This window comes from Oryzias latipes, chromosome 4 (assembly GCF_002234675.1).
Source record: "Oryzias latipes chromosome 4, ASM223467v1".
In the NCBI taxonomy this organism is placed as follows: domain Eukaryota; kingdom Metazoa; phylum Chordata; class Actinopteri; order Beloniformes; family Adrianichthyidae; genus Oryzias; species Oryzias latipes.
Window position 1 is genome coordinate 14791663 of NC_019862.2, and position 26082 is coordinate 14817744.

A 26082-nucleotide genomic window follows, 5' to 3' on the forward strand; every position below is an offset into this window, starting at 1 on the left:
AAATGTATTTACTGAAAATTAAGCACAATTTCTTGTTAAGCCTTGAGTTTAAAGGCCTTTTTGACAACAAAAGAAAAACAAATACATCCCGCCATCTTAAAACCTATATTATCAGGAGGTAGTTTTTGTCAGTTTTTTAAAATTTTTTTATTTCTGCACAGCTTTATGGGGGAAGAATTGCATCAGTCAAACATGTACATGCATTCACAAACTTCATCTCAGGCACGTTTAAATAGCACGTGTCAAAAGCCAAGCGATCGGCGAGCCTCTGTCTTACACTGTTTCAATAGTTTACATACTTTTCTTAAGTTGCAAGTTTGTAGTGCCACTGAGTGCAACTTCTCAGATGAAAAAAACAAAAACAAAATAAAGCTCCCCTAATCCAAAAGGAAGCAAACATAACGTCTGGGACTAATGGATACGTTTAGGGGAAAATTTCCTGACCGAAACTGCTTTCACACAGACTTGCCAAAGGTTTCGCAAAATTGTTCTGCTTTTGCTCCGTTGAACTTGTACTTTGGGAAACCCTTTTCACATTCTCTGTTACATAACCACATTCAGATTTGTACTTTTAAATACTTGGGAAAAACAGCTGAAAGTTCACATTTTTCCAAAGTTTGTCTCCTTTTAATTTCAAAACAACTTTTTGCAGAACATATTTCCAAATTTTTTTTTTACAGTTTTATCATCTTTTCTTTAACTGTGTTTAATTTTCAACTACACCTTGATATCTATTTGTTTTGATTTCAACCAAAAAGTATGCTTTCAGTTAAAAAGCTGCAAATTTGAATAGTACATGTTCTGCTTTGTTGATTCTTGTTTGTGCGCCTTGGCCTCCCTTATAAAATATCCTCACACTAAAACTAAAATAATGATCATTTTATGTCTACACTGTGCAGTGCCATGAGGCATAGAGCCACCAAACCGTAATGGGTGTGTACATGCTGATACACATTATCTCCCAAACCCTTCTTTCTTCCACTGTGTAAATAATCTCACTGTACCATCAAAACAGTGTGCAGACGTTGCCGTACAAAAACAAAGCTGGACATGCGTCACTCTGCCTGGCTGCGGCCTGCACTTCCTCCCTTTGCTCGATGGCTCCTGGCCGTGCTTCCCCTCACATTTTGGAAGTGCAGAGCCCTTCGAGGCTCTCCGGTACATTCCAGGAGAGAAAAACAGAAGGGAGGGGGCAAAAGGCGGGCTGCACACAGCTCATCTGACACGTAACAGGCATAGCACATGCTGCCAGAACACAGTGCTGAGAGGAAGTCACTGACTGAGGAGCGGGAGTGGAAAGACAATCCTGTGAGAGGATCAGGTTTCAGAGGGCGGAGAGGCCTTTCCGGTTGGTGATGCTACACAAGCAGCTTGTTTCATCATGTTAGGTTTTTCAAAAATATGGAAATATGTCAAAAGTTTTATGTCTTCTAATGGATTAGAACTAGTATTTTGGTAGTAAACATACTTCCAGAAATGCATAACAGTCGAATCTTTACATTAACAGCCTTGGGCATGCCACTGGGTGTGATCAAGTGATGGATTATATTTAAACAGGGGATGTCCAAGTGGGAATGTACCTTCTGCTCTGCTTCACCTTCAAGTACACTGAGATGACCCTATTAAAATCTTTCAGAGCACCGTAGAGTCAACTTAGTTATTTTTTAAACGAAGTGTGTCCAGAGGGAAGTTGCTGTAAATGAAAGTAAAAACATTTCTAAGACTAAAAAGATAAACCCAATCCCAAGTTTGTTAGGGAAAAAATATCCGATTTAAACATTTTGAAAATGAGGATCAGTCAGAAATCCCAGGTAATATAAAACAAGTTTATAATCTAATAAAAATATGATTTCACCACTGCTCACTGCCTCTTATTTTTTCAAAACTTGTGTTGTGACGTGACACAATTGAATGTATTTGCTGTGGTAAGGTGTTTTTGGTAATGGATTTTCTTCAGTTTGCGAAAGCAAATGTGATTTTGTAATCCCCATATGCAAGCCTGCACAAAGTGCAGCACAACAGTAATAAAAGGCAATATGGCGCAATTCGCTGCAACGTGCTCTTTAGAGGGTGTTTTCATGTAAACTCATAGAGCTCATAATGATCTGGTTTAAGCGGTAAAATAGACTCATTTACTCGCATTTTCACCTGTATTCAGCTGTGAATGTTGTTCTGAACTGCTGCCCTCCTTTATAAAAACCTGAGGGCCGAACATTAGACACTCTTTAATAATATATGATGAAATATGACATCAGAAACACCCTACTGGAAAAAGAAAAGCATCATTTTCACTTTTAAAGTGCTACAAGGAAGACTTTGGCTTTAAAACAGGATTATTCAGCATTATCCACAATAGTTTTCATATTGTGACACCATTATTATAGTCTGTATTTGTCTTCCTGCTATGATGAATGTGGAAAATCCACCTGCAAATACTCAGAAATGAAGCTTTTGAAACTTTTTCCAATGTTTGTGCTTTCCTCTTCGAGTCCCTTTAAACGGATGTAATCCGTAAACTGAAGTTTATTTTGACTGACAACTGCAAGTCAGCGTGAGCAGCAACCCTATTCTAGGAAGCATCCAGTGCTGCTGCTGACCCATTCATTCACAACAAACCTCCCTCTGTTTTCACAACAGTACAGTCTGGCTTGTTTCTTATATAAGCGGCTTAGCCTGAATCAGGTCTCCACTTCACCACTTTAACTGCTCCACTGGGCACATTTCGTAAGAGCTAGGGCTGTAGGGCAACTCTAGCTCCCCAGTCAGTGCAGGAGGGTTTTTGTTGTCTGCTGCCACCCTGTGGGCAAATGCGACGGTGCTCCTCTGAGCTCATCATCATGTGAGGTCTGAGTCCCATGCAGGCTCTACCTGCCAAACCAGTCAGTAACAAACACCTGACGGCTTGACATCCGAGAACGCGGCTGGAAGCCTAGAGTGTAAAACAACACACACTCTATTGTTGCCACGCCTCTGGCCATTACTGTATTTAGTTCAAATGTAAATGGTAGTCATGATAAAATTCCATGAAGTCAACACATTTTAATGCGTCAAACTGAAAAGCTGCACTTCAGGAATGTAAAAAGACCAGGTGGAGGTGGAATAGTAAAGAATCAATTTATTGTAACGACATATTGGTTTTACGGACAAAAAGTAAGATACCACACTAGGTTTAAATCATTTAAAAACAACAAAAAAAAGAAATTGATAGCATCTTGGAATGATTAAAATTCAAATAAAATAGAAAAACATCAACACAAACATACAGCTTTTAATACTGTGCTCAGTCTGAAAATGTTTTTTTTTTAAGGAAGAAAACAGCTCACAGGGTTCTTCGTTAAAACCTACAATATGTGGCTAAAATAGATTACAGTACTTAAATATAAAAATAGACTCTTCAATGTTTGCTCTATGATTCAGACTTCGAGGTGGACAGATGAACTGGGCTGCTGCGTCCCGGGGAGTTTCAGTGGCACATCCGAGCAGTCATCTCTTTCTGCAGCAAAAAGAAAACAAACAAACGTCAATCCCAGTCAGTCCGGCGGGATGCAAACCTCAGCATTTTCTCTCAATGCAACCCCAGATAAAAACGGAGACAGCTTTTTATCAGTGTTTGAAAAACAAAAGGACCTCTAAAAAGCTTATTAATCTTTTATAAAGCAACTTAATGGTTTAAGATACTACAAAAAATATAGATGCAAGTTTGCTGAAAACACCACAGCAAGTATCGTTCCTTGTTGTTTTATAAAACACAATTTTTAGAGTCAGATTCTTTTGTGAATAATACGAAATGATCAAGTCAAAGGAATAGATAGAATAATTCTGGTTATCCAAGAAAACCATCAGAAATATCTAAAGCTTCAGTCTTCATTGATCACTTGGCAACAAGGTTCAGGTTAAAAGCAGAAATCGGGTAAAAGAAAATGTCAAAAACTATGTTTAGTACAAACATGCGACTACAGAGAAAAGTCATTTGTGCCCAGAGTTTCAGCTTTATATTATATCTGCGTGTTTTCTTGGTTTACTTTTGTCAATCACAAATGTAAGCAACAATAAATAAAATTAGGAAGGATATCAAATATTCAACTCAAAAGAAACTTAGTCAAAAAAAGGGGAAGACTATGTCAAATTAATTAAAAGAAAAAAAAAAGGGTTTTACAGAACTAAACCACAAGAGGCACTGTTTGATTTCTTTGATTGTCTTAAATAAATGCCCTAAGACGCATTAAAAATATTTGTATTTTAAAAATAATGAGTTCATACAGAATGGGAAAACACGCTTTGTTGGTTTTATCTACTGTAATGCATTTATTATGAATTATGGATAGATTAGTAAATACATTGTTTGATTTATTTACTTGTATGATTAAATATTAATGCCCAGTTTATGTAAAGGTGATCTCAGACAACTTGATGACATCATCCTCAGCTTTAATGACTCCACTCACCAGAGGCTCCAGTTCTTTGTGGTCCATCAGGTTGAACTCAATGACAAAGTAATAGAAATGCTTGTAGCAGGTGTTGACGTGGGCCTCAGCCCCCATCTGGCTCACGCGGTCAAAGTGGTGGATGTAGACGTGGACAAACACCCGGAACAGACGTGATAAAATCTTCTTAGCCACCTGCATGAAGTTCTTAGGGAAGGGAGTACCTGAGAATGGAGCAGGTTGGGAGAGTTGTGGTCAAGACAGGGCAATCCTTCACAGTAACAAACACGGTTGGACCGACGGTTTTTATTTGGACGTTGAGGTCCGATCTTGTGTGCTAATCTTTTTGCTCTGCTCAGTTTGGATGCCAGATGTGCAAGGATGCGGTCAGGAATCAGCTGGAACGAGAATGCCGGACCAACTCAACCTAGTTCTGAGAAATAAAGGCCTAATATCAGGGCCAAATGACGAACAAAGTGCATCATTTAGCTTTGACTAATGCAAAACGTGTAGAGATCTGCTGCAGCGAAGCAACGCAGAGGCTCTGTGTGTTCACTGAGCATGTGTGACCCAATTATTAATCCACTGCCTGGACGTTTCAGTTGGTAAGTCATCTACCGGGACACACAGCAGGGCACACACACACACACACAATCACAGAGATAATATCTCAACAAAAATGTTGAGATTAAATGCTTACAGTGTGTAGCACTGCAGCTAATCTTAAGCGTGTGGCCTTGCAGACGTTCTAAAAAATAGCCCACCGTTTGGGGCTTTAATTGTGATTTTTAATTGCATGTAAAACTAATTACTTGCTTCTATTTTCTCTGCAACAATTTTGTACCTTAAAACAAAATTTCTGAGAATATAAAAAAAGCCCAGAGAAGAAGAAGTTCAGGTGCTGCTCCGCTCTAACACAAACAAAAGCTTTAATCGTGTTGCACTTCACCCTTATTTTGTGTATCAATGTATGAAAACGAGTGGGCGGATTGATCCAGCAGAAAAAGAAAAAAAAAAGCAAAGAAAAAAAGCGATTTCAGCAAGAAAAGCTCCTATTACATCTTCTTTTTGAAGCTCTAAAATGAAAGATCTTATTAGTACAACTATAAACAAATTTCACAAATACAGTTTAACTCCAGATCAAGAAGGAATTTGACCAAATTAATTCGGCAAATGTCGCCCATGTGTGATGTGTGAGCATCAAGGAAGTGGGGCAGGAAGTGAATCTGAGTAACAGATGCTCATATTTAGAAATATGTCGCTTCTAATGTTGAGCAGGAAGTGATACATTATTTTGTTCATCTCCAGAACCATAAAAGTTCAGACATATTAGAAAAACAAACGAGTTCAAGTATGAGGAGGGAAAAAAAGAAGCAACTGCTGCCTTTGTAGAAACAAACAAACAAAAAAAAGTTATTATTGGCTAAACTAAATACTTACCGACATTAGTGGGGAAGATATTCTCATTGTTGATTTGTACCTCTATCCAATCCATGAGGAGGCTCATGTATTTGGGGGCGGACAGCGTGGTGGGCCTTTTGTACTTGTGCTCGTCTTGCCAGCGATACTCATACTTGGGGCCCCCGGACATGACAGGGCAGGTCTGATCAGTGCAGGAGTCACTGATGGTGCCATAGATGAGGTTGATCCGGTTGAAGAAGTCGACCACGTGGACGGCCACCCAGTCGTTGAGGTCCTCGCCGTGGGGCAGCTGCACGGCGTGCTTCAGGTCCAAGCCAGCGTTCAGGGACGCCTGGGCCTTCTTGTGCAGCTCGAAGCGCTGCGTTCCAGGCTCAAACTTGCGCTTGGGCCGGAATGTCCTGTCTTTGTTGAAGACTTGTTTCAGGGCCATGGACATGGTCGTCAGTGGTGGCGCCTGATTATTTGAATTTTTTTGGTGAATTATTTACTGTGGAAATAGAAGCAGGTCAAAAAGGTTGTGTAAACAACCTGTGGGAACTTGTTACTGACGTATTTTGATATTTGTTTGGACTTGGTCAGTCAGGAGGTTCTTTGATCCTGAATATGATAAAAAAAAGAAAAGATTGCAATGTTTAGTTAGAAAATACAAGTTTATTCTAAATTAAAAGCCTTCGTATAGAGTTTTTACTTCGTAAAAGCGGATTATTAATAACAATGCATGTTGAATTCATTTTTAGATCAAAAACTTAATTTTTACTCAAAGAATCTGCTCTTACAGCTCAATAAACAATGACAAATAATTTCTTAAACAGTGGCAAGAAGTAATAAAAATCTCGTTATTCACTAATGTGAAGTTTTGTTAATATAAGTTTTATTAGTTTAAATTAAGATAGCAATCTAATATTGGGTGCACAAAAACTGTTAATTTAAATAAAGTTAATATAAAACTATTGGGTGGATTGTTATTACTTTTTAGTTTAAAAAAAAAAAGAAAAAAAAGGAAGAAAATGGGAAGAAACTGTCGTAAAAATTGAAACATGGTGACTCATTTCCTATTTCACACTACTAGTACTAATGCCACCCCGAAGGAAAATTTGTTGCGGAATGGCTACTAATTCCTCAACCTGTCGTTTATCTAACAAAGTCTCGATAAAATGTTTATCTAAACACCTCTCTGAAATGCCCCACCGCCTCGGGGTTTACTGGCGGCTTTTATGCTCCTTTTCCAGGATGAAAGCCAGAGATTAAACGGGGGCACATGACGACTGCACGAAGTTTGTTCGCCGACGACCTGTTGCTCTGAAACCGCAGCAAAACTCCACAGAGACTGACTAACTTACGCTACACACGAGTAATGCACACAACTTTTTCATGATAAGTCCAAGAAAGAAAAAAAGAAAAGGCAGCACGACTGAACTACGACGGCTCTTCAAACGGTGACGAAATCGCCCGAGTTGAAAGCCACTTTCCCGAACTTACTTGTTCCGCCTTCCTGTTTCCTTCGACGTTCGGGCGACTCTTATCTGATAATCGATGCTTGAGGGTCGAAGACATGCGCGAGCTACATTATGGATACACGCAATACAACAATACGAAGACTTAAGAAAGAACCCGCAAACATGACAGATTAATAAAACAACAAATGTCCGACTCCTCCCTGCAGAGAAAAGAGTCCAGCAGTGTAAAGCGGGAAGTGATGACAAATTCCACCGGTAAAGATTTTCAAAATAAAACGAAAATCCAACTAAGCTTGAAAAGGGCACTACGTGTGAACAAAAACACGTAATACATATTTTTTTTAAAGACTCACTCCAATGACTATTGTGTTTTTGGTGTTTTTAACATGAAGGGCAAATATAAAGAAAATTAGGATTACAATTGCATTTCGGAGCATTCCAATTCACAAAAGCTTGTAGTTGTTATGCATAAGCTACAATTGGCAGGCCACAAGCTCCCTCCTCTGTTCCATTCTGATGCTTCCTATTGCAGACGGTTACATCCATGTGTATCTTTGTTTTCCTCATCTGGTGGGATCTAGCCCACCAAGCTTACAGCCCCAACAACGCTGTTGTTGGGGCTGTAAGCTTGCTGAAGAGGGTAAACAGAGACGTGATGGGAAGTGTGAGCAGGCTTACAACAATCATGACAACAATCCCGCCTACAACTCAGTGGTGAATTTCAGATGAACTTCTGCCAATCTGTAGAAACCATGTCCTAAAAAATGACAGGTTTTGTCAAAATGGCATCATAATTAAAAGGCCAATGGGAACACTTTAAAAATAGATGAAAAAGATGATCAGAGGGGGACTTTTAGTCTTTTTAAAGTAAATAATAGCAGATCATTTACTTAGGAACAATGATAGCCTGGTGAATAATAACATGAACTTTCACCAGGAGAACCTTTTGCAGGTTACCTTACGCAACCTTATATTACCTCTTTACCTTTTTCAGTGCGCGTTCTCTGACCATGCAGTTTTAAAAAGGTCCACAGGCTTAGACCTTCATCCTTTCCCTCATGGAGTCTTCTCTAAGTGTTGGAAACTTTTGGGTAACAAACTCTTTCATGAAAAAATACTGTGCTTTTACTTCTTACCTTTGCAAAGCACGTTGAGTTCATCCTTTGTGCACACAATTTCCAGCTGATGGGTCCAAAACTGCAATGCACCCTTACTCTGGATATTTTCCAAAAGACAGTATATCTTCTAAGTTTTCCTCCTTTGCATTCATTGTTTCCTGTGTGTGCGCTATGTAGATGCAATTTCCAGTTGATCAACTCTTTGCATGCTTTGCCAATCTTGCCAGGGGCAAAGTTTTATCCAAGCAGAGGCTTTTACATTAGATTGTTGAAAAAATCTGTTTAGCTTACAGCAATAAGGGTCTACTTTTGCCTCTTCGGCTCTATTTTAAGGGACCCCTGTGATTGATAACTGCATGGTGAGGTGGTTGTCACCTCACCCAGGAGTGAAGTGATGCAGCAAAACGACAGAATGGCTGTCCTTGCTGAAAAAGCGATTTTGGTCAGACTGCTTTTTCTGTTAGAGCTGCTACTGAGTGGAACTTCACACCCGTAACTATCAGAACTCAAAACACATATAATTTATTCAAGACGCAATTAAAGAAATGGCTCATTGACAATCAGAGCTGTCAACACTGAGTAAACCTCCTCTCACTGATCCTCGCTACTGTCTTGTCTTTTATGTGTGCACATGTTCTTAAATTTGTCTGATTTTGGATTGTTTTATCACCAATTTGTTTTTGGGGTGACTACTAATTTTATTGAATGCATTGTTTAATATATGTATGTGATGTTATGTAAATATATAATTTTACTTTGATCTCTTAGGATGATTATAACATCTACCCAGGGACTGCAGATGAAAAAATGCCCCTTGGTTAACTCTGGCATATTGACAGAAATGTTTATTAATATGCGCTTTCCCTAAATTAAATAAATAAATAAATTATATAATAAAGTTCTGCTTGCAAAATATGATGCTTTAAAATTTACATGTTTTATGTCCTTTCTCTCTTTCAAGGAACATAAATTACAGACATATCCTTACATTAATGTCCTTAAAAATAACCCATAACTGTTTAATGCCCCAGTGAAGCTGATTGGTCATTGCAGGTAACTGGGCTCTTCTAAGTTTGGATGTAATCACAAAATAAAAAAAAAGGATACAAAGTCCCTTCCAAAATGGTAGATTAGTACATATTCTTAGTAATATATGATATAATAAGAATGGCATTCTCTAAATATTGAAGAACTCCATCAAACCTTATCGTTCAAATATAGCTGAAAAATCACATTTTGTGTATCACACAACTGACTATTTACCTGAAAATAAAATAAAATAAAGTCAAATTAACACATTTTTTATTCTTTTTAGCATCAGAGCACTTTTTACACCATTTTATCTGAACATTACTAAAAGCACTCATCAATGTCAGCCATTTCAACCTCAGTTCTCCACATGCAGATTTGCAAGGCTTTTATTTTGAAAAATGCTTTGGCGACTTCTGTGTACTCTCTTTTTTCAGTCAATGGTTGCCTGGCAGCAAAGAAGCCTTTCCTGTGACAGTGTGACACTTACCGACCTAATTACCTCATGAATGTCATTACTAACTTAGAAATCTCAAAATTTTTTTAGTTGAACAATTTTAGATCATAATGTCATTGACTCTTACATTCTGATTTCGCCCCATGAGAGACAACAGTACAAATTTAAATGGTTGTAAACACTGGAATCTTAAAAAAAATAAAACTACACACTCCATTATATAATGGGATCATCAAACTTATAATAAAGTGACTTACTTTTGACTCAAACTCAAATATTACGTCTTTTTCAGCTTTATTTAACATAAAGAACTTCAAAAAATGTTAGTAACACTTTCTAAAAACACAACAAAACACAAAAAATTACAATTAAACCCTTTTCTACTAATTTGGTTTTCAAAAGTAGAAACACAGAATCAGTATATTCACCATTAAAAAGCCACTTAACATTCAAACCACGATAAAGACTCTCCTTCCACAGCCGAAACACAGAGATTCAATTTACAAATGCACATTTATTGCTGTCGGGCCTGTTTAGCTAAATCTGCACTGTGGTCAAAGCTGGTCAGTGTGCAGTGCTCATAAAACACCCTTTGTTTTGGTAAATTAATGATCGGTTGAAAGGACTCTTTCACAGGGAGGGGGTAGAATGTGCCTCTTTCTGTCTACTTTACAGGCTCTTCGTTGGCTCCCTCAGTTTTAGGCTTGTTGGATATGGAGTAATGGTACGTCCTCATGGACTCCTCAACTTTCTTGAAGTCAGGGCGCTCTTCATGACTGAAAGTAAAAAGAAAAGAAATATGAAATAATCATTTAAATGCATTTTTAAAAATAACAGTTAATCCTTATAGATTACATCCATTCTTGAATTTTTTTAAATTAAAAAATAAAAGTAAAAACAAACTACCCCGAAAATCTTTTTTTTTTTTTAAAGTAGTCTGTATGTGGCATCATCCATCCAATAATCTGAGGTGGCTTAATGTATAACCAGCTGATTGTGACTAAGAGAGTGAACGGTACCTTCTGTTTGTTGCCGACTGGAGAAAAAAAAGTCACTTTAATTATTCTCTATTATAAAATTTTATAAAAAATAGATAAAAAATAATAATAATTACGGTTATTGCAAAAGACAGAAGAAATGCTGTAGAGTTCAGAATTATGGCTTTATTTTGTACACTACAGGCAATATCCTGTATTAGGGTAATATCCTGTAATACCCTGTACTATTATTAATATTTAGTCAGCTTTAGTTTTTTTTTTTCCCACAACACCCATTTTTAGGTGGTTAGAAAAATGCTCAAAGGTTATAATATTGGATTACACTACCAAACAACAGTCAACTGATTACAAAATGAGCAGATTTAACAGTCTCCACTTTGACCTACTTTAGCAGCTTTGACGTTCACTGAACATGGGGGTTTTGAAACAGCAGGAAACCTTTGGTTACCGAGTTCACACTTAACTTAAACATATTTCTACAATCTGTTCTCGATTTTTGTTGTGTGGAAATATAAGAAAATACTATTGGGGGAAAAACTAAATAAAGACAATCCCCTACGAAAAGCACTTTACTGAGAAAAGAAAACTTTACACATGTTTTTCTTATTGTTATAAAAGCATAAAAAATCTTTTTGTTGCAGGGAATCTTGATCAAACAAAATACGTAAAAGGTTCAGATATAAAATAAATTGGAACTATAAAATGAATAGTATTTAAAGCTGCACTTTAATAATCAAAATAAATACACTTTTCACATTGGGTGTTATTTCAAAGCATTTTTGTTACGTGCTTTATATGTGCTAAACTACACCTTATTATAGATTTTTTAATACATTTGTTTGCTTTTATGTATGTCATTTAATTAAACATATAGAATAAAAATTTTAGATGGGTTAAAATGTATTCTGTTTAAAGTAAAGTTTTGTAAAACAAATGTATATTTCATTTTCTAATGTCAGAAGGTTATTTTTGGTCATGTTATATGACACAAAGTTTGCTTACGTTACATCATGTTCTTCCAGTTTCCAGTCTTAGTTTTTTACGGCTAAAACCACAATAGAAAACTATTTTATGTCAAACATTGTATTTTTTAATCAACTCTTGGCCTCATTCTTGGCATGTGAGAGGATAAATGAGTTTACAGGTAACATTGGGATTCTCACCTGTACGTCCAACACTCCATCATCACTGCATACATCCTGTCTGGACAGGCTGGTGGTTTCTCCATGCGGTTTCCATTTTTAATGAAGCTGATCACTTCTGGACCTTTCATTTTCTGGGTTGAGGGGAAAAGAGATAAATCTCCTGCATCAGTGTGTCTGTCCACTGGTGGGATGTAAGAGTTAAAGGTCTGCTCTGCAGAACCACCCTCACCTTGTAGGGTTTTCCTCCATAGGTGAAGGCCTCCCACATGGTGACGCCAAAACTCCACACGTCACTTTTACTGGAGAATTTGTGGAAGTTTATGCACTCTGGAGCGTACCATTTCAGTGGCCATTTGCCTGCAGTTCGAGCCTGTAAACACACAATATGAGGAGGCGTCACTGCCGATAGTCTGAGGCTAAAATACACGTATTTAGCCAAAAAGGTTGTTCCTGTAATTGGTTTAAATTTATTTTACTAACATTTAAGACCCAGACATATCTGCTTTACCCTGTTCAGGGTCTTAGGGGGAGGGGCTCCTGCCCTAGATGTGATGGAGGATTTATTTGTGCTTCAGTAACTTTTTATTTCCTCGTTTTTCTTATTGATGGTCGTATTTATTTGGGTTAATAATAACAGTAACGTATAGGACAAGCACACACTGAAAACTGTGGGGGAAAGCTAACAAATATATATTTAGTTATTGTTAAAAATGGGTGCTAACCTCAGTTTTTTTTTTCGTTTAAACACAGAGAAACAAAATTGATGGCAGTTTTTAATGACTAAAAAATACTGACTAACATAAACATTATCGCTGTATTGCATGCTTTGTATCTAGAAATACAAATTAATTTAGACTTTTACATTTTTGAGCAGTATGTTTACGTGTTTTAGCACAATAATGATAAAAAAAAAGCAGCTACATCATGAATACTTTGTAATAGTTGTCATCTGCTCCCAAGGCTTTGGAGAGCCCAAAGTCACTGATCTTGGCAAATTGTTGGTTAACCAGCAGGACGTTTCGAGCAGCCAAATCTCTGTGAACAAAATTCTTCTCTTCCAGATACTTCATCCCCATCGACACTTGGTGCAGTAAGTTCACAATGTTCTCCACGGTTATAACATCTCTGTGGGGACAAAACAGAAACATCCATGCCAAGTGAAAAAAGTAAGTATGTGAGGTGAAAACTACTTTTTGAATGTTTGCATTTGTCTATTTTTGTCACTTTCGTATTAAAAGCAATGCAAAAAAAAAAAAGCAAAAAGCAAATTATGAGTAATGTAACACTATATTGTGCTTCTTAGGAGCTAAAAATCAATCTACATATTTTCATATGTGCTTAAGTTCCAATATCCCCTGTGCTCATCGATGCAGAAATGCTTTTTTTCCTCAAAATTACACAGTGACTACAAAGAAATGACATTTGAGATGTTGGATGGAGAGATGAGCAATGCAACAAGCCCCACACAGGTGCATTTATTTGTATGTTCCACATTAAGCTGTTGCCATCCAAGAAAAAAAGGTTACTTAACATCAGGTTTGATTGGTTTGTGGTTAGGATTGAGCATCCAGATTCAGGTGTTCAAGCAAACCAACGGAATAATTGAAAAACAATTTAAAAGTTAGAAAACTTTGAATTCATTGATACATTTTAAGGTAGGGCTGCATTGTGGTACAGTGGTTATCTCCCTCGTCTCACAGTGAGAAGGCTTTGGGTCAAATCCTGCGTGGAGGTTGCATGTTGTTCCTGTGCACGTGTGCGTTTTCTCTGGGATCTCTGGCTTCTTCCCAAATGGATAGATGGATTTCAATGTAGTTTTGTCTTTATTTTTTAAGTAGTTTGTTGATCCACCCAAATGGGGGAGGATAAAGATTCAGTGTGAAATATACCTTTTTTACGAACTGTTCTGAACAGCAAACTCCACCATCAGATGTCATCCTGAACATTTACTCACTTCTTGGTAGAGAGAAACTTATTGAGAGGACCAGCAGCGGCCATCTCCATGACGAGCATCAGATTGTCGCCTTGGCACAGGCCCAGCATGCGGACGATGAAGGGGTTACTCAGCTGGTGCATGATCTCTGCCTCTCTCATCATCTCATCTTTCACCAGCTTCTCATTTTCACTCTTCAGCACTTTGACGGCCACGTCTACATGACCTCTGTGACCAGACAAAAAAAAAAAAGGCGCAGGAGCAAATCAGTGTCAGGTTGCAAAACTTCAAACCAGCTTTTCACTTTTCTTGACGTTTAAATCTTACGATTTTGTTATCAAGACTCCCTTCTTGACGGAGCCAAAGTTGCCAGAGCCGAGCTCGACCTCGTCCATCAGCAGCTGATCCCTACTGATGTTAAACTTCTTGATGTCATTTGGGTCGTGGTAGGGGTTGAATCCGGCAAAGTCCATGGGCAGAGCATCAGCTGAAACTGTAGCTGCACAACTACTCATTATTTTATTTGGAAAGAATCAAATTACATGATCACACTACTTAACACTTAATTCCACCTTCTGGGGCTCTCCAAGTTAGAAGTTTTGCCACAGCAATAATTTTACAAAGCCTTATAAATAGTGTTACTTTTCAACTATTCTCACTTATTACTAAACTTCTCAAATAAACATTTAAAATTATTATTAACATAGATAAATCCATAAACACAAAAATAATCATAAAAGTGATAAGATCTTTTGTTCTGTATTGGTGCATTCTGCTGTACTGTCAGCAACTGACCTTTAGGTGGCGGTGTGTATCCATTTGATCTCCTCTGAAAGAAAAGGGGGGGGAAAATGAAGCTGGGAGCATGTCAAGCATGCTGATTGAAGCATAAAGGCCAACACTTACCATTGCAGGAACATTGGGCATTTCTGAAATGTTGCAAAAAAGATTAGAATTAAGTTTAGTCACAACAATGTCAGAGAATCATGACATTTAAGGAAAATGGTTCAGTACGTTCAGAAACTCTGCCGTTGGTGCACGCCTCTCCAAGGACAATTACCAGCCCATCAGGTTTCATCTTCAGATACTCAACCAGCTGTGGAAAAAAAGGGAACCACATTCTTTTAATTCAATGCTGCAGAGTGATGCCGAAACGTAGAGAAAAACAGGGTTCCCACCTGCCAGAGTGTGTCAAACTTGGTCCCTTCAGGTACAGACAACTTCCCTGATTTGTCTTGGACAATCTGATAGTGGTAAACTGTTTTCCCGTACACTACAGAAAGAGCAAAGGTCCCGGGTTCGTCTCTTTCTCTGACTCTGAGAAACAAAACCAAAGAAAACGCAGCAAAGTCTCAAATATTTCCTTAGCTTTTGGAAAAAAAAACAGGCACTGAAGTCAATGCAGAGGTGCACACGTCACAACTTACAGAAACTTCCCGTCTGGTTGTGCTCCAGAGTAAAGACGCCTCTCTCCTTCGTGGCGGTTGATTTTACCGTGAAACCAAGGCATCTTCTCGTGAGCTGTTGTGGCGATCAGCTTTTCCAGCTGAGGAGCTTGACTGATGATGGCCTGCTCCATGGCCTCCCCCTGCATGGATACACAAAGCTCCAGAGATCCAACATGCTACATACGAAATCTTTTTACATTTTTTCCTCCCATATTCTGTTTCTGCACGTTCACATCACAACTTGCAACCATCGGTAAGCTTTCAGAGTCAGCAAACCTACATTGGGCCTGCATTGCGGTAAAAGGTGGGATGTTTGGCAAAACAAGTTGAGCCTGCAAACAACTGGAACTTGTTTGACTGTTTAACTAGAGCCCATAAAAGGTGCCAGTCTGCTTCAGATTGGTCGCAGCAGGAGGGATGATGTTGAAACTAGACAGTGTGTAACACATTAAAGTGAATCAAAGCTAAGTGTCTTAAGCTACAGGGGAGGTACAATTTGTCCAAACTGACCCTTTCTTTGTTCCTATTTTCTTTAAAAAAATCTTGTATCCTTAAATTGCCTTAATTTTTGAGTGTGTTAGTGCAGGCACAACGCTTAAACATACTTTTAGAATGAACAGAAACAGTAGAGTTAGTTCTGTTTGACTTTCTTGACAGAAAAAGGGTGGTTTAAATTTTAAAAAGTGCTAGAATATTAAATTGATTGATTAAGATGGCAGGAGTTTGAAAAGCATGGCATCCGTTTCTTTTTGGAGACAATTTTAGCTGCAAGATGGTTGAAATCCACAAAATTTAAAACAGTATCACCCGGTTTTACAGTTTTAATTTTTACATCTTTACACGATGTCTAAAATGTTTCCTTTTTGTCTATCTATCTATCAATGCTAAAGTTCAATTTTGAAATTTTTGACAGTTTTTCCAGACTGAGATAAAGCATTTTATCCATTAATGAACTAAAAAAGAAAAAAAATAGATGATACAAACTGTTCTTTTATTAAATATTAAAAATTTTTTTTTCCATTTTTAATATTTTTTTGTCTCCCAAAGAATCCTAAGAGACAATTTCTTTTTTTTTTTGACTGATCTTGATAATGGCACTGAAGTATGTCCATGTGTGTGTAAAATGTTCCTGTTGCCTTTTCAACAACAGTGATGTTACTTTTCTGTTTTCTCAAGCCCTACCTAGAAATTGATCAAATAGTTTAAAGTTTTTCCACTTTGGGCCGGATTAATGTATAACCAGCCAGATGGAGTTAGTTCTGTTATATGTTGGATGGCCTCCTCCCATGTAGATGGACTCAGGAGTGATTGTAGTGGTTACTTAAGTGATGAGTTTTCCCAACAACATTTTTTACAGGAACAAAAGTCTGGATTATTACCGGTATGTTATACAAAGGTGTCTATATTTTGGTTTGGACATGAAATCTGACACTGGAAGTTTAAATGTCAGTCTAAATGTAATGAGGATAAACCATTGAAGAAAATACAGCTGTTTGTGGTTTTACTTGTCCTTCAATACTAACAAGTAATCCCAGTCCTTGCAGTTGACTTTAAAGAAGATGTCCTCTTTTTTATGCTGTGCATTCTCAAAAAATGTTTCTTAAAAGCAAACAAAAAGTCAAATGGGATGAAGAGCAGTAAACTTGAACCAGTTCTGAGAATATTGAAATGACAGTTTTTAGAGATAACCAGAATCTTACCTCCAGGTTCCAGGTCTGCCTGACGTATTCCCTCAACATGTTCACTCTTATTTTGTCAAACACCCCCATCTTGATTGGTGTATTCGGAGGGCGCAAGCAAGGTTTTCTCAGGATGCACACCAGACCGTCTGGATCTTTGCTGTAAAACTCACAGAGCTCTGCCGGTCCACAGTGAGGCTTCCCTCCTGCGATGCAGTAAGTCCCGTTCAGCTGCTTCTCTATGGAGTAGTGGTGAAACTCCAGGTTCCACACAACTGACAAGACGTAGCCTCCAAGATTACGGAGACAGTGTCGGAGCAAGAAGAGGCCATCGGCCATGCCACCCAGTTTCAGTTGCTGCTCTGCATCTGAGCGACTGATGCTTCCATAGAAGAAAGGCAGTTCGATTGCGGGGTCGACGGACATCCTGAAACCTGGAATGTCAGCTAGTCGGGGTTCTGGAAGCCCTGGATAAAGTTCAGATTGGGAAACTAGAGAGGCAGAAGAACATGCTTGTTCAGTGGAGGAGCCTTTAATGAATACACACAAAGGTAAATCCCGTCTGGGACCTCTGACCTTTTTAGTCACATCCTGTTCCACTCAGCTCAATCAAAAAACTTCCTCTCCTTCGCCCAATTATTCAAAAAACATGAAAAAACAGAAAAATGTAAAATTCTCACCTCTTTTGCTTATCCCAGTTGTGCTCAAATAGCATTGACAAAAAACTCAAAGCACCAATGTTTTTGTTCTTAAACTTTCAGCTCTGAAAAAATGAAATCTGAGGATGATGTTCTCTTGGAAAGGACCTTAAGCATGAAGCGCCCACTAGATAAGGTTGCATGAAGCTTGCAGATTGACAAAAGCCACAACAGGAAGTCACAATCCGCCCTCAAAGCCTTATTTCTCCAACACGCTGTTCTTCCGTTGAACAGGTGCTGCCGGGTTCTGGAGCATTTCACTTTAGAAAGTTTGTGACATTTTCCTTTATGAGGGGGGGTAGAGGCACAGCGTGCTAATTTATTTTCTAAAAAACTGTCACTTTTACTGTGTTGAAGCCTGTAGGTTCTGAAGCTTGTGACTTAAAGAAAGATCAGCATGAAATTGTGCAGTCTGGAACATGTATGCGATGACACATACAACCTCCAAACTTCAGTCAACTACATAGGATGTTGCACACGTCCTGTCTTTGCAGTATTTCTCTGTAGCTCACATCTTCCTATGCACGAAACTGGATATACCCACCCTCTTAAATCTGATTCTTTTTTATATTGGCTTCATAAAAAAGACTAAAAAGATGATGCAGAACCTCAGTTTCCTGACTTTATGCTCAGGATTCTGCCCACATCCACAGTGGACAACCAAGCAGAGGCGTTCTGCAGCCACAGGAAGCAAGAGCCCTCTGTAGCCTGACCCCCAGCTCACCACAACAAAGAGAGCCAGACACTGCAGTGTGGATGCATGGTTAGCTGTCTAAACTGAAACTGTTCTGCAAAAAAGCCAACAAGCCTCCTAAATCAATATTGTGAAAAGCTTTTTCAATATTTGATTAAGTTTTTTTTTTTTTTTACTGCTCTGTAGTTGGCTGACCAGGAACCAAATTCATGTCACCCTGTTGTGAAAATAAAATTAAGATCCTTGAAATTCTTGAAATTCAAGAAATAATGTCCTTCAGATAACTTTCTAGTTCCAAATTGCTTTACTTTTTTACATTGTAAACATAATAATAAATACATTTAAAAATGTAGGTTAGACTTTTTTCTTTTTTAAGTTTAGTTTTTTTACATTTTGGTTGTGAAATTTTACGACTTTTTTCCTAGATGGTGGCAAACAGTTTTTGACCAAAACCTCTGATTGGTCAAAAGTATTTACTCCTCTTAATATTGAACTATGAAGAATTGACAACATTTCTTAAGTGTTTCTGGATTATAAACAAAATGCAATAAATGAATTAAAAAAGATAAAGAAAAAACCTTAACAACATTTTACTTCTATTTTTTTAATTCTTTCATTACATTTGAGTAATGATATTGTTTAAATTTGGGCACAACATAGTTTGAGGCATTTTGTAATTCATTTTAATCTGAATTATGACATAAAAAATAAACATGGAGGGATAACAGGAATAAAACATTATCATAAACTGTAGGCTAAAATTACACTAAATATACATTCTGACTTAAAGAAAAAGAAAACATTAATTATTACAGATAACCATGTGGCCTGCTAGTATTAAAATTGAAAGAATCCTTTCAGTCCTTTCAAGCATAATATTTTCTAATGACTCTAAGAAACATTTTTGTTACACTATGCAAGGAATTTGAAAGAGAAAGTGAACACCAGCAAGTATGGGATTTTGGCTTCTGACCGAATTCAAACTCAATTGGTTTATTTTGCAAATGAATCGAAAATCAGTGTGACTTTAGGCTGTTTTAAAATGTTTTTCATGCAGTTACTCTATTGACATGCACTACAAAAAACAACAAAGAGTGAGCTGTATCTACTCCTGAGTATTCTAGTATTAGAATACTAATACTTGAATACTTTTTAGTATTCAAAAAAGACATTTTTGAACCAGCAGAGGAGAATCCCAGAGGAGAAAAACGCAAAGACCTGCATGTTTCTCCTTAATAGGAAAATAAAAAAGCTCATGCCCACACTGAGCACTGAGTGCTTTTGTCATGTTAAAATGTTTTAAAGGTTGAGGGGGCGGGACTAACTGACTTGTAATTTCCAAAAACAAACTCAAATGCACACTTCAAGATGTTAAAATGGAAAATTCTCTAATGTGGGAGAGGATGGATGACCTTAGCTAAAGCAAATAGTTCTGAATGGATCTGAACCAAAATAAATTAAATTAAATGTTAACAAAACTAGAACATGGCTTCAGTCACGTCAGGCTGAAGTAAAGATGTCAACACCAACGTTGGGTTAGGATTGTGACATCAGGGTGACTTCAAACCTGTTAAACTACAGGGCTTCAGTGTGTAAAGCTAAGATTAGGTAACACGCAGGAAGCAAAAATTATTAAGTAGTTCACCCAGTTATATGTGGCTGTGTCTCCTGATGACTTGGGGCCCACTGATGACCTTCAACGTTGTATTTTAGATATTAAAACGTGGATGGGAGAGAACTTTTTAAAGCTCAATCAAGACAAAACAGAGATTTTAATTGTCGGTCCTGAAGCTGAGAGAGAAAGCGTCCAATTCTTCTTTTTAACTCTTAATCTGAATGTTTGCAGTAAAGCCAGAAACCTCAGATTCGTTTTAGATGCAGATCTTACCTTTGAAGCACACACAAACCAAGTTACAAAGACAGCATTTCATCATCTTAGAAACATTGCCCGAGTAAGACTCTTTCTCTCCAAAGCCAGTGCTGAAAATATTAATCCAAGCTTTTATAACATCTAAAATAGATTACTGTAATGCTCTTCTTTCTGGTATTAAGATAAATACGATGACTCGGCTGCAGCTTGTACAAAACTCGGCTGCACAGCTTTTTACTAGAATCAGAAAGGAGAAGCACATTACTCCAATTTTGAAACCTTTGCACTGGCTCCCAGTCAGCTTTAAGATCGATTTTAAGGTTCTTTTATTAGTTAAATTGAAAGTTTACACGGAATTGGCCCTTCATTTTGATCAGATTTACTTTTAGTTTATGACCCTCCCAGAGTGCTCAGGACCGCAGGTGCAGGTCTGCTGGTGGTCCCAAAAGTCAGAACAAGAACCCATGGCGAGGCCACATTTCAGCACTGTGGGCCTCATCCATGGATCAGCCTGCCTGAGGAGATGCTTTGTAGCAGGAAAAGTGCTATACAAATAAAAATAAGGTTGAAAGTTCAGGAAATGAAGCTGATAGGTTTAAAAGATTTTAAGACCTCATATTTGGTGTTATTACACCATCTTATTTTTTCATAAATGGTTAAAACAATGTGAGTAGCCCTGTCTCACCAACAATCTAAATGGTTATAAAACAAGGAATGTAAAAACTATTGCGAACAATGCCTTTACTATGTGGATCAGTAAGTGATCCGCTTTCAGATGAGTCATCAAATTTCCCCAATCTGAACCGTTTTTAGTGTGAGACAAAACACTTGACCTTTAATGAGTCATCGAATTAGCAAGTTCTGGTCCCAGATTCAGTTAAAGCTTAGAGATGCAAATCTACACCCAAAAGACAAAAATAAATCCAACTTTTGTGACTATTTCAGTCCTGTAATAACCTCTGGTTGAACTAGAAAAGCCCTCGAAGTATATATTTTGTTGAATTTGTGATTATCGCTATCAGGCCACAGATTAATACCTGTTATTTATAAATACCCCATGTCGCAACAGATGTGGCTATTTGAAAGTAGATATAATTTCTGTAAAGGAAAAAGTGCACTTCAACAGTCTAAACCTGGCATTACAACTAATGCTTTCTAACTGTGGCTGACCAAGCTTGCAAATGTGCCTCAGTCCAAGCCCAAAACTGAATGCAGTAATTTTCAGGAAAAGATACAAGACTTTTTGGGCGTATTACTGACCCACAATTAGCTTTCTATTCTAGGCCACACTAAATACAGATCTCTATGTTTTACTACATTTTTGCTTTACATCTTTGTATTCTTTTTTACAGTTAACACATAACATTGCCGTAAAAAACATAAAGAGCAACTTAATGTGACAAATTTTACAATAAAGCAGATTTGCATTGTGTAGTTGATTTAAAATAAACCAATGAAAAGTTTTAAAAACATGGTAAATAATAAATGACTGATGACATAAAAAGGCGCTACGTCTGATCTTGTAAATGTCGCATTTAGATGAACAAAAGAGCAACTTCTGCCGTTAAAAATCAGTTAAAACAAACCAAAAAAAACATACTCACATTTCACTGCTTCACAGCTGCAGTGCTGCCATTTCAGGGTTAGAGATGCATCTGTAGATCTGGCTACACTGTCAGGTTCTGTGAACAAAAGGGGTAGAAACACAACCACAGCAACGCACTCACACACACACAATGGTAATGAGTATAAAGAGCTCTGCATTCACTCAACAGTTTGCGTTAAAGGAGTAGTTTTGTTACAGTTTAGATTGTTTAGATTAAAGTTTTGTCATGGGAGGCTGTCGTTATTACAGAACAATGAAAAATACAGAAGCAAGGGCTTTCATTGTGCTCACAAACTTTTTAAGGATCATTTAAAACAGCAACTATAGCTCTTAAATAGGCAAACAGATAAATTTTACTGATAAAACATCCAGTTTTTTTGTTATAGTGACTTCATTTGTTCATTTTTGGGTGCCTATCGCAAATACTTAACTCGGCTGAAAAATGCATTTATAGTCTGTAAACTGACGTATGCTATTTGAACAAAAATACAGAAACCACAAATTGATTTAGCTGACAGGAAGTTACTAGTGCAGATACTGGGAACTTCTCATAAACACTTTTTTGGTCTCAAGTGTTTCCCCTAAAGTGATGAAGGTTTTTTGTATTTCTTTACTTTATGTGAATAGAGGACACATTTGTTTAATTTTCCTTTATTTCAGACAACAGTCATTTCATGAAGGTAGGACTCTGACTGTCTTTAGCCTTTAACTTATGAACACAGTGCAAGACAAACTTCAAATAGTTGCATATATATTTTTTAATACATATGATGATCAATTTTATTCGATGCATATTGAATTTAGGTTTGTTCATTCAGTGGGCTGGAATTGTGTGTTATTTATTTATCTATTTTTTTTTAATCAGGGACCATTACTATTACAGGTTGGAAAATAAGCTATAGAATAAAAAACAAAATTAATCAAATGCAATGTTTGCAGAAACATATAGACCCCCCCCCCCCCCCCCCCCCAATCAGTCCTGGATTCTCAGGACTGATAGCATGTTAGCAGAATTCTGGTTCATCAAGTGAGTCACATTAGGAGGCTGAGAAACCAGAGCAGAAAGACTGTCCTGACAAAATAAAAGCACGACACAAACTTTGATAACTAAAGCTGACCTGGAGATTTGGGTGCTGATTTTATTTCATCTCGTGTACATTGTTGTACTTCTATTTACCTGCTTTAATCACTCCATAATAAATCGCCGTCAGCTGGTACAAAATGTTGCTGCAAGGCTTTTAACAGGAACCAGTAGAAGGGCTCATATTTCACCTGTTTTATTGGTTACCCATGAATTTCAGAATCCATTTTAAAATTTTAGTTCTGGTTTTTAGAGCTCTTAATGGCCAGGCCCCTGACTATAGCCGCCCCCATTCGATCCTCTGCTTTGAATCTACTTAAAATCCCAAAGACTCATTACAAAAGCAGTGAGATTATGGAACACCCTGCCCTTATCGCTTCGCCTGACCGACAATGTCAAGTCTTTTAAGAACCAGCTGAAGACGATCATGTATATAGACTTTTTAGTTAATTGCTCTGTGCCTTGCTCTATTTATTGTTTTAATCTGTTTCTCTGTCCTTAATTCTTTTACTCTTTAATGTATCTGTTTTATCTGTGAAAGGTGTTGAATTAATAAAGTTTACTTACTTCATGACAACCACAGGCCTTTTGGGTTACTTTAAAATGTTCTCAGTTGAACTAATTCTAAGTCACCTTACTTAGCATCCCAAGTAACATGGCGTACAGTTTTTAACTTTTTAAGAAAAAAAATTGTTTTTATACAGATTTCACTGATGACGAAAATGAATTGGTGCTGCTGTGCAGTAATTTGCAATGAGAATGTGTCCCCAGTTTTCTGGTGCATTTTTGGATCATTGTGGACATTTTCATTTATTTTGGATGAGACTGAGACTTAAAACAGATTTCAGATCTCAAACTCATGCAAGAGGCGATATTTTCTTATTTTAAAATTATAACTGGAGAGTTTGTAAAAGAACATCAAGAGCATCTGCTTAACCCAATGTACTTACTGTTTAAATTCACGATAACCTAATAAATCCCTTTAATAAGCAATAAGAAATTTCTAAGCTTTTCTTTTATTTACAGCTTAGGTTATTCAAGCCAATAAGCACTTAGAGTAACTTTAGAAGGTTTTGCGCCACTTTGCTCCATAAAAAGAGACCAAGAAAAAATGACTTTCTAATCACAGTTGAAGGGCAGTCATCTATTAGTTACCTAAATAGTAAAGGTAGAGAAAAAGTCAGCAAAATCAAGTTTTGTAGGAAAAATAAATAAGCATTGTCACAATGATTGTGCAATGCGAATTGTGTAAAGAACTTTTTAAATATTTGTAAGAAAATATGAATACTACACGGATCTATCTATCTATCTATCTATCTATCTATCTATCTATCTATCTATCTATCTATCTATCTATCTATCTATCTATCTATCTATCAAATTGTGCTTTTATTTTGAAAGTCTAGTCCTTCGCTTCCTGTGAGAGCGCGCGGAACTTTCCACGGATCAGCTGCTCTCAGCCTGTGAAAACTGAAGTCGAGTCTCTTCAGTCTGTCGCCGGCGCCGCTGAGGACAGTGGACAGACCCGCAGCGGGAGAGTCTGCAGAGGGACGCGGGGAAGTAGGTGAGTCCACGCGGCGTGATGTAGGTAGGAGGCTGCTCTCTCGTTCTTAACGTCCTTTCCTGAAGAGACTTTTTTTCTTCGTTTCTCTTAAACTCAGAGTTTTGAGACTCTCCAGACCTGACTTATGATTCTATGCAGCAGCAGATCTTCTTCTCGGGAGGATTAAGGCAGAAATCTTATTGGCTGCTGTGAATCACAGCTGAATCAATAAAGCTGTTGCCTTCAGGTGTCTGAATTTAGCAGATGAAGCCAATTCCTTGCAGATTAACAGTATTGATGATGCAGATTTATTTTTTAAATAAGTTATCACCTCCAGCATTTACCATCTGCAAACTAAATCAATTTAAGATGGAAATCTGCTGTAATTTGAGTATCTTTATCCTGCTGTGAGTTTGGTTAAGGGAGAGTCAACACAAATCATGCAGTTGGACTCATGATTTGGGATGTTCATTAAGCAAGGTGATTAAAGGGATGCACTACATATAATGTATTTTTTCCACTTTATTTTATATATATAATATATAATTGCCATTTCATTTCAGGTTTTATCCTTCCTTAACCCCCTAATAAGATACATTTTTACATCCTTGTATTTCACAAAGTTATGTCAGATATACAAGTGTCATGATTGCAGCTGGGGCAGCCATGCTTGTTGAAAGCCAGATGTTGCATGTCTTTCTACAACCCACACATGACTAGAGCTGAACGGTCGTTGTCATAATAGAAACTGGCACGTGTCTGATAATCATTTTATCTTTAAATGAACATATACGTTATATTTTTCTCAGTAATAATTAGGGTGTTTTCATATATATGAGGATAAATTGAGTGCACCGGTATTTGGCATTCTGGGATGCCTAAAGCAGATAAAAGGGAGAATTAGACAAGCGTCCAGCACCATCTGCACTGTTTCCAGTGCTGCAGGCTCACTCCCTTCGTGTCGAGTCAGCGCTCTCCTTCACTAAATATTGTTTCAGACTCGAGAGGCACATTTTCGGAGTGAGGGGAGTACATCCGAGGTTCTCCAGCCTGTTTATGTTCCCACTTTTCATCTGCACACTGTTTATTTGGGGAAATGGAGAAAGGAATGCCCGCCTTCTTCTTCTGTCTTTGGACTATATAGAGTAACAGACACACCCTACCGCTCCTCACTTCCATCACCTGTTCGGGATTTCAGATCTGCTGGAGTTGAGACCCCATTTTCTCAAATTGAGGGGGACGGAACTGCTGCAGAGGCCGAACTGCCTCTGGTTTATGCCGTTGGTCTGACGAGTCATTCGATCCCACCGTCTGGTTCTATGGAAGACTGCCAGTTTAATGAAATAATAAACCTAATGCTGATTCATGAGCTACCTCCTGATCAAAGTGGAGACAGTGTGGGGGGAGCATGAAGCTAATCTGAGGGACACTTAGCATCTGTTCACTGCACCCAGACCTTACTTTGAGCTGATCATATGGC

The 26082-nt window shown here is 37.7% G+C and overlaps 3 protein-coding genes across 11 annotated transcripts in view; 1 reads left to right on the forward strand and 2 right to left on the reverse strand.

Annotated features, from left to right (window-relative positions):
• Nucleotides 1-3095: 3095 nt before the first annotated feature.
• On the reverse strand, nt 3096-7538 carry mob3a (MOB kinase activator 3A). The gene is made up of 4 exons (XM_004067938.4): nt 7326-7538; nt 5865-6443; nt 4446-4648; nt 3096-3493 (listed from the first exon to the last, which is right to left on the reverse strand). The coding sequence occupies exons 2-4, from the start codon at nt 6280-6282 to the stop codon at nt 3464-3466; spliced, it is 651 nt and encodes a 216-aa protein (XP_004067986.1). The 5' UTR covers nt 6283-6443; nt 7326-7538; the 3' UTR covers nt 3096-3463.
• Nucleotides 7539-9706: 2168 nt separating this feature from the next.
• On the reverse strand, nt 9707-22151 carry LOC101170171 (tyrosine-protein kinase ZAP-70). Of its 6 annotated transcripts, none has more exons than XM_020702422.1 (13): nt 21977-22151; nt 17132-17577; nt 15411-15571; nt 15162-15300; nt 14998-15079; nt 14890-14912; nt 14779-14812; nt 14311-14482; nt 14005-14211; nt 12983-13175; nt 12280-12420; nt 12069-12181; nt 9707-10683 (listed from the first exon to the last, which is right to left on the reverse strand). In XM_020702422.1, exons 1-13 carry the CDS (start codon nt 22134-22136, stop codon nt 10572-10574), a joined length of 1983 nt encoding a protein of 660 aa, XP_020558081.1. In that variant the 5' UTR covers nt 22137-22151; the 3' UTR covers nt 9707-10571. The 6 variants fall into 6 exon arrangements, 5 of the variants coding, with proteins under 5 accessions (XP_020558081.1, XP_020558080.1, XP_011472365.1 ...); XM_020702421.2 differs by having other exon boundaries at nt 14311-14476; nt 17132-17601; nt 21977-22097; XM_011474063.3 differs by having other exon boundaries at nt 17132-17601; nt 21977-22094.
• Nucleotides 22152-24515: 2364 nt separating this feature from the next.
• LOC101172968 (A disintegrin and metalloproteinase with thrombospondin motifs 10) overlaps nt 24516-26082 on the forward strand; it is a 53598-nt gene continuing 52031 nt past the window's right edge. For 3 of the 4 annotated variants that reach the window (XM_023954293.1, XM_020702428.2, XM_023954295.1), the window contains exon 1: nt 24516-24623. The gene's annotated coding sequence lies outside the window, so the exon portion shown is untranslated. The remainder of the gene's footprint in view (nt 24624-26082) is intronic. The other variant, XM_023954294.1, reaches the window with a different exon arrangement.